Source organism: Carcharodon carcharias, chromosome 3 (genome assembly GCF_017639515.1).
Source record: "Carcharodon carcharias isolate sCarCar2 chromosome 3, sCarCar2.pri, whole genome shotgun sequence".
NCBI lineage: Eukaryota > Metazoa > Chordata > Chondrichthyes > Lamniformes > Lamnidae > Carcharodon > Carcharodon carcharias.
The window spans coordinates 99,089,592-99,102,190 of NC_054469.1; the positions used below are offsets into that span (position 1 = coordinate 99,089,592).

General features: G+C 44.9%; 1 protein-coding gene across 1 annotated transcript in view; it reads left to right on the forward strand.

Moving 5' to 3' along the window:
• Positions 1 to 12,599, forward strand: part of mocos (molybdenum cofactor sulfurase) — a 316,151-nt gene that overhangs the window by 47,419 nt on the left and 256,133 nt on the right. The window contains exon 3 of the mRNA XM_041184888.1: positions 1,438 to 1,504. Coding sequence (XP_041040822.1) covers positions 1,438 to 1,504 — 67 coding nt within the window. The remainder of the gene's footprint in view (positions 1 to 1,437; positions 1,505 to 12,599) is intronic.

Sequence of the window (12,599 nt, forward strand, 5' to 3'; positions counted from 1 at the left end):
AAGGTAGCATCATTGGAACAGATGCGACGGAGGCGAAGGAACTGAGAGAATGGGATGGAGTCCTTACAGGAAGCGGGGTGTGAGGAGCTGTAGTCGAGATAGCTGTGGGAGTCGGTGGGTTTGTAATGGATATTGGTGGACAGTCTATCACCAGAGATTGAGACAGAGAGGTCAAGGAAGGGAAGGGAATTGTCAGAGATGGACCATGTGAAAATGATGGAGGGTGGAGCTTGGAAGCAAAATTAATAAATTTTTCCAAGTCCCGACGAGAGCATGAAGCGACACCGAAGTAATCATCGATGTACTGGAGAAAGAGTTGTGGAAGGGGGCCGGAGTAGGACTCGATCAAGGAATGTTCCAAATATCCCATAAAGAGACAGGCATAGCTGGGGCCCATGCGGGTACCCATAGCCATACCTTTTATTTGGAGGAAGTGAGAGGAGTTGAAGGAGAAATTGTTCAGCGTGAGAACAAGTTCAGCCAGACGGAGGAGAGTAGTGGTGTATGGGGATTGTTCGGGCCTCTGTTCGAGGAAGAAGCTAAGGGCCCTCAGACCATCCTGGTGGGGGATGGAGGTGTAGAGGGATTGGACGTCCATGGTGAAGAGGAAGCGGTTGGGGCCAGGGAACTGGAAATTGTTGATGTGACGTAAGGTGTCAGAGGAATCACAGATGTAGGTGGGAAGGGACTGGACAAGGGGAGAGAGAAGGGAGTCAAGATAACGAGAAATGAGTTCTGTGAGGCAGGAGCAAGCTCTTTCTCCGGTATATCGATGATTACTTCGGTGCCGCTTCATGTTCTCGTCGGGACTTGGAAAAATTTATTAATTTTGCTTCCAATCTCCACCCCTCCATCATTTTCACGTGGTCCATCTCTGACACTTCCCTTCCCTTCCTTGACCTCTCTGTCTCAATCTCTGGTGATAGACTGTCCACCAATATCCATTACAAACCCACCGACTCCCACAGCTATCTCGACTACAGCTCCTCACACCCCGCTTCCTGTAAGGACTCCATCCCATTCTCTCAGTTCCTTTGCCTCCGTCGCATCTGTTCCGATGATGCTACCTTCAAAAACAGTTCCTCTGACATGTCCTCCTTCTTCCTTAACCGAGGTTTTCCACCCACGGTTGTTGACATTATTTATTTTTTATTTATTTTTTATTTTTGTTTTGGATTTCCTCTCTGGAAAAAATAATTTACCAGTTGCTGTTGTTACCAGATTAAAAGTGACTAAAAATAAAAACCAGGTGCTGGCAAAACACAACTTTCGTCCCTAGACATCCAACAGCATGCATTCCAGTTTTATCAAGCTCATTTAAATTTATGGAGGCCATGCTATTTTTTGTTATAATGTTAGAATACATCTGAGTTTTTGAAGATCTGAGATTAATTGCTATTATGAACTAATTTTTCTTGTGTTTCTGTTATTTTTCAGGTAACCCTCACAGTGCAAATGTTGCCAGTCAATTGACACATGACACTATTGAACGTGTTCGTTATAGGTATGATGAAGAGACACTTTAGCACATGTACCAAGCTACCTCCTTAGATTTCATCTTGTAAGGTTAGGCAGCCTGTGAGTCTCTCACTTTTTCTGTGTGGTTGCCTCTCACATTCTCTATCCCAACACACCCCAGGTGCTGGATCTTTAACCAGGGCTCACGAACCGGAAATGGTTCAGAGTCTCAAATCCACAGCATGCCCATGGGGATTTTCAATCCTTAGCCAATTCATGATCAGGGAGCGGGCTCTAAGTCCAATAGAAGATGGTGGGTAGGGTCCGAAAGCTGGAGGACCAATGGGAGGCCCAACAATCAGGGCGTCGGGTGTGTTCGGCGGTGTGAGCGGACAATATGGTGAGAAGGCCAAATATTGGTTTCACGAAGTTGTGAAACTAGTTTACGATCATCCACTTAGCCCATCAATGGCAGGCTGCGTTTCCTGCTATTGGACATCAGGAGGCTCATTGTAATATATCTGTATGTCATTATAAGGCTAGCCCGCCAGAATCATCCCCCACACTGGATCATCTGCCCAAGTCGACGGGAAAACACAACACTGTAGAACATGTCTTGACAAGTGTGACATGCAGAAGTCGGGACTTACTGCCATGGCCTTGTTCACGTCACGGACATTCGAGGAGCAGAAGATGCTGGAGGCTGACATCAACGGGACCCTGGAGGAATGTCCATGACTGGGTGGATTCACATGGATATGGCTCTGCCATGAAGTAGCTCATGGAAGTTGGAAAGTCACTGTTCCGGGTCTTCTCACAATGGATGATGGTCGAAGGGGTGGAGAGGAAGGTCCAGCTGTGTCTGGGAGAGGAAGTTGTACCCAGGGGTGGGAGAGGAAGGCCTAGGATTGACTGGGCGAAGAAGAGGTGTCAGCGGGAGGCGGGGGGTGAGATTGGGAATTGGGGAAACAAAGGGGGGTGAGGTTGGGAGGGAGCAGGACTACGAGGGGAAGAGGGAATAACGGGGGTGAAGACAGCAACTTTGGAAGTTGGTGTAAGGGTGGGGTGGAAGGAATAAGGGAAGGAGTGCGGAGAGGGGAGGGAGTCCGGGTGGAGGAAGAAGTAAGGCTGGAGGAAAGATCCGGTGGGGGCAAGGACTAAGTAGGGGAGGAGTTCCAGGAGAGAAAAGGATTCCGGTCTGGGGGGGAAGGGGCTCTGGGTGGGGTGGAGGGGTAGGTGTGGAGGGGCTCCAAAGGGGGAATGTCCAGGTCAATGTGCAAGGGAGGGCTCTGATGAGCCCATGACTGCCTCCTGGGGAGAGAACTGAGGGTGGGCACGGTACGAGGACATGGTGATAATGACCAAGGGCAGAGTGAGGCGTCAGTATGTGAGGGTGAGTGTTCGATGGTATCGGTAGAAGGGCCGGCAAGGGTGGTTGGTGGGTAATCGGAGGCAGCCACAGACCCTGGAGGTGGAAAGGGAGGGAACGTGCACGTTCACCAGGATATCCCCGAGGAAAACGGTTATGGCTGGGAGGTCACGGAGGGGAGGTGGAAGGTGTTCCCCAGGGTCTTGACATTGACAGAGGAAAGAAAATGGGCGACTGGGGGAGGTGGATGGATTGGGGGGCCGAAAGAAAAACTGTATTACCACCATGCTGCCTAAATCGAAAGTGAAATGAGAACTTGGTGGGCAAGATCAGGTGCTGCTTGGGAATGTGATCAGTGGGTGGGCAGAGATGCAGGTCAGCTGAGATGGTCAACTGAAAGCAAACCCCAGCAGATTGCATTGAAAATGCACAGAACTTTGAGTTGAGTGTGATACGGGAAGGATCCGTGTGCATGGGAGAGCTTGCACGAGGCTTCGGATGGCCCTGCAATATACATGCATTTACACACAGACACTTCTGTCTTCAGAATCACTCATGTGCTGGCTCCGTGCAGCTGAATTGTTAATGGGGGTGGGGAATGCAGTGGGACTGCTTGTGAAGCCTGTCAATGAAGCTGAAAGACACCATTACACATTATTCGGTGAAAGTGCATAAATTTCCAGATTGTGAAGTGACAAAATGTCTTGCCCATGCAATGATGTGATCAAAATTTCTTAACTTTTGAATGACTTAGACTTCTAGTTGCTGCCCTGACATCAACAGAAGGGGTGGAGACAGCCTGTGCAATGGTTGGCTCCGCTGCCCCTGACGCCTTTGGCATGGGTCCTGGGGAGAACCGAGGGCTTGCACGCCCCGGCTTGCTTTGGCTGTCTTCCTGTGGGCCAGCTGCTGCCTCTGCAGTGACAGAGGATGAGGTTGAGGACGTCACAGGCAAAGGGGACTTGGAGGAAGAGAACAGCCTCTGAGATTCCTGAGTGGATGAACCAGTGGTGTCCAGCTGCCACTCCTCCTCCCTTTAGGGGCCCTGACCTGACTCCTTGAGGGGAGCACCTGGGGGGAGGTCGAGGTGCCCCATTTCCCTCTCGCACCGCCAATGTAGGAACTCACCCATGGCTCCCACAATGGAGTGCAGGTCTGCACACATCTCTGTGTTCTGCCGGACCAGGGACTCCATGGTGGCCGCCATCTTCCCCATGGAGACCTTCACGTGCTCATATGCAGAGAAAAGCAATCCTCTGACTTGCGTGCCACTATATTGAGGGCTTCCAACAACTCTGCGTGATGTTCCCCTGGCTTCTGCTGACTCTCCAGGATGAATTGGAAGGCCAAATCCAGAGGTGTGTCTTCTGATTCGGACCTCACAGATGCCTCTTTCCCAGCTGTTTTCCAAGTGCCGGGGAGCTCAGCCAAACCTGCCTCCTCCTGCTGTGGACATGTTTCTTTTCAGTGACCACCAAATTGTGAACCTGAGCCTGCAGTAGATCTAGGTCCCACCAAGGTGTATATCTCTGCATGGTGGAGTGTTGGGTAAGCGCTGTGACAGGTCTTCCAGGCTGTTTATTTCCAACTCTTGGAGGAGGAGGAGCACTTTTGGCTGGAGGTGAGCACGTGGATGGGGCTGAGGGACTGGCTGGCTGAGGGTGTCAGACATTTGGCAGAGCTCCCTGTGAACCAAAGTAGAGATAAATAGTGCATGTCAGCACAGTCAAAAGCAGGAGAGAGAGCTCTCAAATTTGCATTGAGAGGGGGATGATGTAGTGCAGGTTCCTCACAAGGCTGTTCGCTGCCAACTTCACCGTCACTGCAGGCACCCTCCATGTCCTCACCAGTGAGGGTGATGGCACGCTCCTCAAATTGAGCGAAGAGCCTAATGTTGGCCACTCCACCCCTGGTCTGGGATTGCTCCCTGCATATGTGAGCAGGCTTCTCCTGCATGAAAACAAATGGAGGGAATGTGAGCAAGGCACATGGCACTGCATGGAATATTAGTGTGATGAGCGGAGCCATGGGTGGGATGAGGATTCGAGCTCCAGAGAATATCAGCCTGAGGAAGATGTGAGGGTGTGCATGAGAGTTAGTGGTGTTGTCCCTTGAGGTGTGAGATCCCTGTGGATGTGTGAAGGGTTTGTGAGTATGTGAGTTGAAAGTGATGAGAAGAGTGACTTACCCTGGCTGAACAGAGGAGATCATTCATCCGCTTGCAGCACTGAGTGGCTGTCCTATTTTGCAGGGCATTGGCACTGACCACTGCTGCCACTGCTTTCCAAGCTGAATTGCTGATGTTGCTGCCCATCCTGTGGCCAGAGCAGGTGTAGAGGATATGATAGCGGGCCTCCATTGCGTCCAAAAGGCACTCAAGGGACGTATCATTAAAGCGGGGATTGCAGTCTTTTTGCCTTTCAGGACCATGTGTTCCGTGCAGCAGTCATGGATTGGAAACACTGAGAGGTATGCGCAAGGCTGCCCTTTAAATATGGTGCCTCGCGTGATGAAACAGCGAGGTGATGGCATGGTGGGCAAATGAGAGCCCGCCTGCCATGGAAATGGCATGTTTCCTGGGAATGCATAATTAAGGCATTGGGATTGGGACGATATGGCGTGAGAAGCTGCCATTATGGCCAGTGGGTAAAACATTTTTTTCCTGCCCACTACTGCATTTAATGCAAATCTGGGACAATTTTGCACTCAGTGATTGACTGCCCCATTGGCTAAGGTTGGCACTACTGACCTGAAGCTGGACATTGCGAGGGACAAACCAGGTAAATTTATTTTCACTTCATCAGTATCCACAGCTGCCTCTTCATGACCCTGGAGAGGCAACCCTCCAGGGGGTGGCCAGTTGCCGCAGCTGTGTCTCGGCAGCATATGGGTCTGTCCCTCACATGATCCATCACCACCCACCCCGTTCTCAGTTGCCTGCATTGTTGACCGGCCCCATAAAAAAATGTAATTGGCTTCCGTTTCCAGGCGGGCAGCTGATACAACCCCAAACCGCCCTCATTTAAAATGGCTCATTGTTGGGATTGTGTCGGGGATCTGGCATGTAGGCCAGCGTCACCAAATTGTATGCTTGCCTGCCTTCAACCAGGACCATGACCCTTTTGAAAATGCTGGCTCAGTTAACCTGTTTGTGTGGTTCTTGTCAGTCTCTTTCTTGATGTCTCTTTGCATCCATGTGAGCCTCTCTTTCTGCCTGATTTTATTTGTGCAAGACTATTTATTTGCATATTCATTAGGTTAAATATTTAAATTAAATATTTAAGTTGAAATTAAACATTGCAATGTGCATTTGTAACAAACCAGAATCAAAAGCTGTAAGCCTTTACAAATACTTGACCTTGTTTGCGTGGCAAAAATAAATTTATTATCTGGTTGATATTGATTTTTATCTTTCCAAAGGTCTTTGAATGTAAGCTCTGTGTTGAAATTAGAATGAAATTTACAAGAACTGGAGATCTTGTCTGAAACAGAAGATTCACTTGCATTTATCCTTATATCATTTGTCCTATTGAGAGTAGAACATGGCCCATTTTGACACAGTTGTGAAAGTACATTTCAGTTGAGCCTAAGGTCCTTCAGTGGACATTAAGGAAATTGGTTCTTGTAAATCTTTAGCTCCGCTGTTGAAAATAAATATGTTTTCATTTTGTGAGAATTGTTTTGTAGATGAGTTAGCATATTAAAAACCCCACCTGACATAAAAGTAGACAGAACTATAAATCTGTTCATGTAAAAATTTATTTAATGGGAAGCTTAACATAGATTTGATCTTCTGTTCCTAATTCTCATGTCTGGAATATTTGATCATTCTTGAGTATTTCCAATCTAATTATCCTTTATGAAATGATTTTCAAAAAAGTTTATTATGCAATATATGAAAATAAAGGTGTGAAATGAATCCGTCAATGCTGATGCTACCCATTGGACAGTGTAATCTCGTGCATCACCTCCCGCCAGCTTCTAATTATGTTAACACTTGTGGGAGGCAAAAAGTAGATTTCAGGAAAGAAGCACTTGGAAATTCCTTCCCAGCTGCCCAAAGAAACAAGCAAACTTCAAAAGACCAGGATAACCCATGATGTGTTAATTGACATATTGAAAGTAAACACACTCCATTCTTATCCCATTTTACCTCTATCATCCTTAACCTAAAACTAGTGTTATATTGTACAACATTCTGGGATCTGGCTCATTTATTTCCTTGAACACCTTAAATACCTCAACATTGTCACCTTATAAGGTACTTTTATATCCATTCAAAACAATTTCAGTATATTTACAGTATGTTTACACTTCACAAGTTTTAGTGCCTATATGAAGAAGAAACTGTATCTAGACTTGCCAACCCTGGGATTATGGACCTTGGATTCATTTATGAATACCGGCAAAGAAATCCTTATAGATTTCTGCCATTCCTTGGTCACCAAGGATTCCTGGTATACAAAAATGTTTTCTGAGAAAAAAACTAAATAAGCAAATCTATAACAGTCAGATACTAATACCCCTTTGAAAGCTTTACTACCTTAAGTTCAGTGAAATAAATAGTAGGATAAAGTAACTCTTGACTGATTACTTCTAACAGTTTTCCATTCCAACACCTTTCAATCTGGTTGATACCGACAAATTTCAAAGACAGCTTGAATTGCTGTGATATTCAGTTCCTGTGCTTAGTTTTAAGGGAATAACCATATCTATCACAATGTTGGTTACAATATAATGGGGAGGAAGCTTTGCTACAGCTATATAAAGTTGTGGTTAGATCACCCTTGGAGTGCTGTGTATAATTCTGGACACCATGCCAGAAAAAGTCTATATTGGCCTTGGAAAGAGTGCAGTGCAGATTTACTAGAATGTTACCAGAGTTTTAAAATTAGCTTATGAAGAGAGATTACATAAACCAGGCTGGAATTCTCTGGAAGATATAAAGTGATTTGACAAAGGTTTTTAGAATTTTTAAAAGCAATTGATAGGTTAGATAGATTCTTTTTTCTGCTGATGGGGTAGACCAGAACATGGATCTTAACATTTAAATATATTCAGGAGAGTATTTGGGAAACATACCATAATGCGAAAGGTGGTAAGAAGTTTTGAGCTTACTCCTGCACAAAGCAGTAGATGCTAGCTCAATTAATAATTTTAAATCTGTGAACGATAGATCTATAATAGCCAAGGGTATAAAAGGTTATGGAGCCAGGACAAATGCATGGAGTTAAGATACAGATCAGCCATGATCTCATTGAATGGTGAGACAGGCTCAAGGACCTGAATGGCCCACTTCTATCCCTATTTTCTTAATATGTAAGATAGATATTAGCATTAGATTTGTTAAATGTGATTTCCCATCTTGAATTTCATAAAACCAGTACGCCTGATTCCTGTGGGCTTGCCCTGAAAAATTTCATTTCAGTATCAACTCATGTTTTTTGTTAGTTGCTGAACAGTATTTTTGCTCATTTAAATAAGTGGTATGGGATATGTTTCCATAACAGACTTTGCTTCTAATGATTGATGTTATTGCGGTACTGCTGGGAATTTGGGTAGAGCATCAGATCACTCCTCACTGTTCTAAAGTGTTTCTAGGGGACGTTTTGCCCTTGATGGTAGCCTTTCCTGTACAATTAATACAGTATTTCATACAGATATTGCTTGTCACGGGTCACAAGTCTGCTGTTTATTTTTAATCCGCTAAGTGCTTTATGAGCATGGTGCTGCATTCCAAAAGTCTTTGCTAGATAATCAATTTTAAACTCTTTTCAGGAAGAGTTCTATGCATTTGTTAAAATGGCATCTGGCAAATACAGAAGATGGATTTCTATCCACATGATTTTCCATTAAAATATTGTATGATTTAATAAGCATATGTTAATCTTATTGGAACTAATACATGTTTTTAGCGTTTGGAATATGTATTGGGATATTTGTGCAGTGACATTCAATGCACTTGCAGCACATTTGTCTTATAAATCCTGGTTGAGGCACCCAGAGATGTGTATGAGGCTGTAATGTAGCCAAAGGTTTTCAGTGACAAAGCTGTTCAGTTTATAAATACTTTAAAATAAAAAAGAAACACTTAAACATTGGAAACACTCAGCAGCTAATTCTCCATGTATAAACAGAAAAATCCTTTTGGATTTGTACCCTTCGCAAGATGAGAGTTTTCAAAACATCATAACCTGTGTTATTTTTTCAGATTTTGATTGTTCTGCTTTGCATTGGCAATATTTTCTGTTTTGTTTTATAAATATTTTGACCTGAAGAGAGCATGCCAGAAAGCCATGAATACATCCCACCCAACTCCTATTTATGTATAAAGACTTCCCAATTTAATTAAAAAAAATACATTTATGAATTTTCTTTGTTTTGTGTTTTGTTGAATGAATTCATAATTTACATTACTATGTCAGCTTTCCTGTTATCATCCATTGTGAGCTTTGAGCCTGGCATCCCTAAACCTAGTAACTGATATGAACTTTCTATGTCTATCAATTTGCCTTTCTTTTCCTGTATCAGAAAACGTTCTCTCCTGAAAGAATGACTGACTTAAGGCTGGATATCAATCTATTATACATATTTAGTATTGCATGGGCAGAGCTCACAGGATTTATATCATTCATGGCGGTGCTGTATATTTGCCTGGCTTGTAAATGCTGTAGTGAATTTATTTTCCTGCTTCACTTACTTTCAGGTCTTTCCTTCCTCTTCACCTCTCCCAGTCAAATTTAAATTCTTATCAATTTTAAAAGTCACATCTTTCATGTATCTGGTGTGTGCAGTACTTCACTCAGATTAAAAGTGGCATGGAGCCACAAAACTGTATAGTTTTATTTGTTAGACTTCTAGTGAGTCAGGGGTTCCACAGTATTGATGTGTCTTTTTGCTTTTATTCTGTAGTTCCAACAATCTAGAAATGAAATGACTTCAATGCTTACACTTTCTGTATGAAGTAATATCCTTCCCAGCAACCTGGTAAAATTTATCAGTTTGTTTTCAGTGGGCAGAATTTTCCCATTGATATGCGGGGTGGGTCCTGCATGCACACATGTAAAATGATGCCCGGTGACGTCAGGCGAGCATCCTGATGTCACCATGCACCATCACGACATGTCGTTGGGCGGGCACGCATCAGAGATCAATGGCATGGGCAATATCTGCTGGCCTACCCAGAAAAGGACACATGCCATCAATGATTTGATGCAGTCACTACACTCAGACTTGCGGGGGCAGGGGGGCACCAGGGGGGAAAGCTTACCTGCTGGGTTAAGTGACCAATGCCAACATGGTACTCACCCTTCCTGAGCGCAACAGGTCGTTGAAGCGCTTGCGACACTGGACCCAGGTGCGCCGCACCATGTCGTGGGAGCTCACCACCTCCGCCACCTCCTCCCAGGCATGTTTGGCCATGTGGGGGGGCCTCCTTCTCCCATCCTGGGGTACCAGGACCTCCCGCAGTGCTGCCACCTCCTCGAGGAGGGCAGCAAAGCAATGATCGGAAAAATGAGGGGCACAGTGACCCCTGCCCTACCTTCCTTTGAAAGGCTGCGGCAACTTTTTAAAACAGGTTGCCAGGTCGCTATTGGACCCGGCGGTCATTACAGTTCCGTCGCTGCCTGCCCTCTCCCATTGTCCTCGGGAGCCACGTAAAATGGCGGCGCAGACCCGATCATGGGCGGCAATTGTGTCATGCCCGCTCCCGCTCTGCCCCCTCCCCCCGCCAGCCAGAAAATTCTACCCAGTGTTTCCAAAAATCCATTAAAGTGAGGCCATGCTCATTTGTTTGATAATATAAAATTACGCTTTACACTGCCATGTCAGATAGCTTAAGGTTGCATACGTATGAGCATAGTAGGCACAGATGCATTAAAATAACTAGAATTCCGTTGTTTCGCCTCAGCTCTGGGTTACTTTTGATCGACTAGTTTGTGATTTTTGAGCTGTAAATGAAGGAATCTACAGTGTTTACTTCATCAGCAACTTTAATTATTTTTAGAAACCTAATCACCGTCCTCTTTCCCTGCTTTCCCTCCCATCTTTTACTTATGTATCTGCTCTTGCCTCCTTCACTTGCCCATTTCTCTCCTTTCCTATCTATTTCTTCCACCCTATATTTTGTTGCATATCTTCTGTTTCTTTTTCCTTCCATCTCCATTCCTCTCCTCCCTCCCCATTTCCTTTATCTGTTCTCCACCTCTTTTCACCTCTTTCTCCATTTCCCCTCTAAAATAGTGATATTTTGCTAGGATGCTATGCTGAGTATTGACCTATTAAACCTATTAAATATGATATGAATAGCAGCCTTGTTGAAGCTTTCCACTAACTTTGTCAGCACTGAGGCCAAACTTAGTGGTTTATTGACCAGGCTGTAAGAGCACAACATGCATCTTCCTTCAAGGAATTGGCAATTTTCAGTGAACTATTGAAACCAATTACTAAGGCATCAACAACAACCATGGCCATTTCTCCAGTGACCCCATTTAATTTAGTCTGTACCATTTCTCTTGAGTTGTGAAAAAAGAAAGATTTGCATTTATATAGAGCCTTTTACAACCTCAGGGTCCTCCAAAGGGCTTTGCAGCCAATGAAGTACTTTTTGAAGTGTAATATTGTAATGTAGGAAAGGCAGCACCCAATTTGCACAAGGGAAGCTCCCAAAAACAGCAATGTGATAAAGACCAGTTAATCTTTTCTAATGATGTTGATTGAAGGATAAATATTGTCCAGGACACCAGGGATAATTTCCCTGCTGTTCTTCAAAGTAGTGCCATGGGCTCTTTTATATCCAGCCTGTAACAGAGCTAAGATCTCACACTATATTTTTATAAAATATATATATCATCATGGCTACTTCCTAAAATTTAAAAAAAACTGGATAAAGACTTCAAAAAGGCTGAAGCTCTGTCTGCCTGTAACCCTGAAGAAAAGGAACTTACTGGCAGTATCAGAGAAGTTGACACCTCATTACCTCTGAAGACCCAGTGGGCTGCAAAGATCAAATTCAAAGGGAATTCTACAAAGGCTATCTACATTTCATAAGACACCAGAGTTTGCTAGGATAAAGGACCCTGCAACTTCTTTTGAGATTTTTAATGGCTGCACCATTAACAACCTCAAGGGCCAGAACCTTCTGCTCGGCATGCGGGGGCAACCCCCGCACGCCGACGCGTAAAATTACTTGGATGACTGGGTGAGCGTCCTGATGTCACCACACGTCATTCTGATCTTCTGTTTGACGGGCGCACACTGGAGTCGGCTGCACCCCCGCTGAACTGTCAAAGGCCTGTTATACAATTAACCCTATTGAGAAAGCTGTCCGTCCATCCCTTAAGGTTGGCTGGCAGGTGAAGAGCCCAGGTGGCCTTCGCATTTTCATGGAACCTCATCCATGGGCAGGATGAGGTTTCATGAAGGTTTCATTAATTGAATAAAAATGTTAATGAAAATTCATGAACATGCCCCAGCTCATGTGACACTGTCACATGAGGGGACATGTCTGAATAATTTTATTTTTTTATTTTTTGTAAATTTAACACTGAAGTTAATCTCCCTGAGGCAGCTCTGTCCCGAGCACAGGTCCCGACTCTCCCGCCTCTCCCCTTCCGCACAGGTAGCACTGAGCGCTTCAAGGAATGTGCCACACTGGGCGAACCTTAATTGGCTCCCCCACGCAAAATGGATGGCGATCAGCCCCACTCCTGCTCCCGACTGGCCCACCTGACGGGGAGAAAATTCTTCCCAAGATTCCAGACAAAGTAAT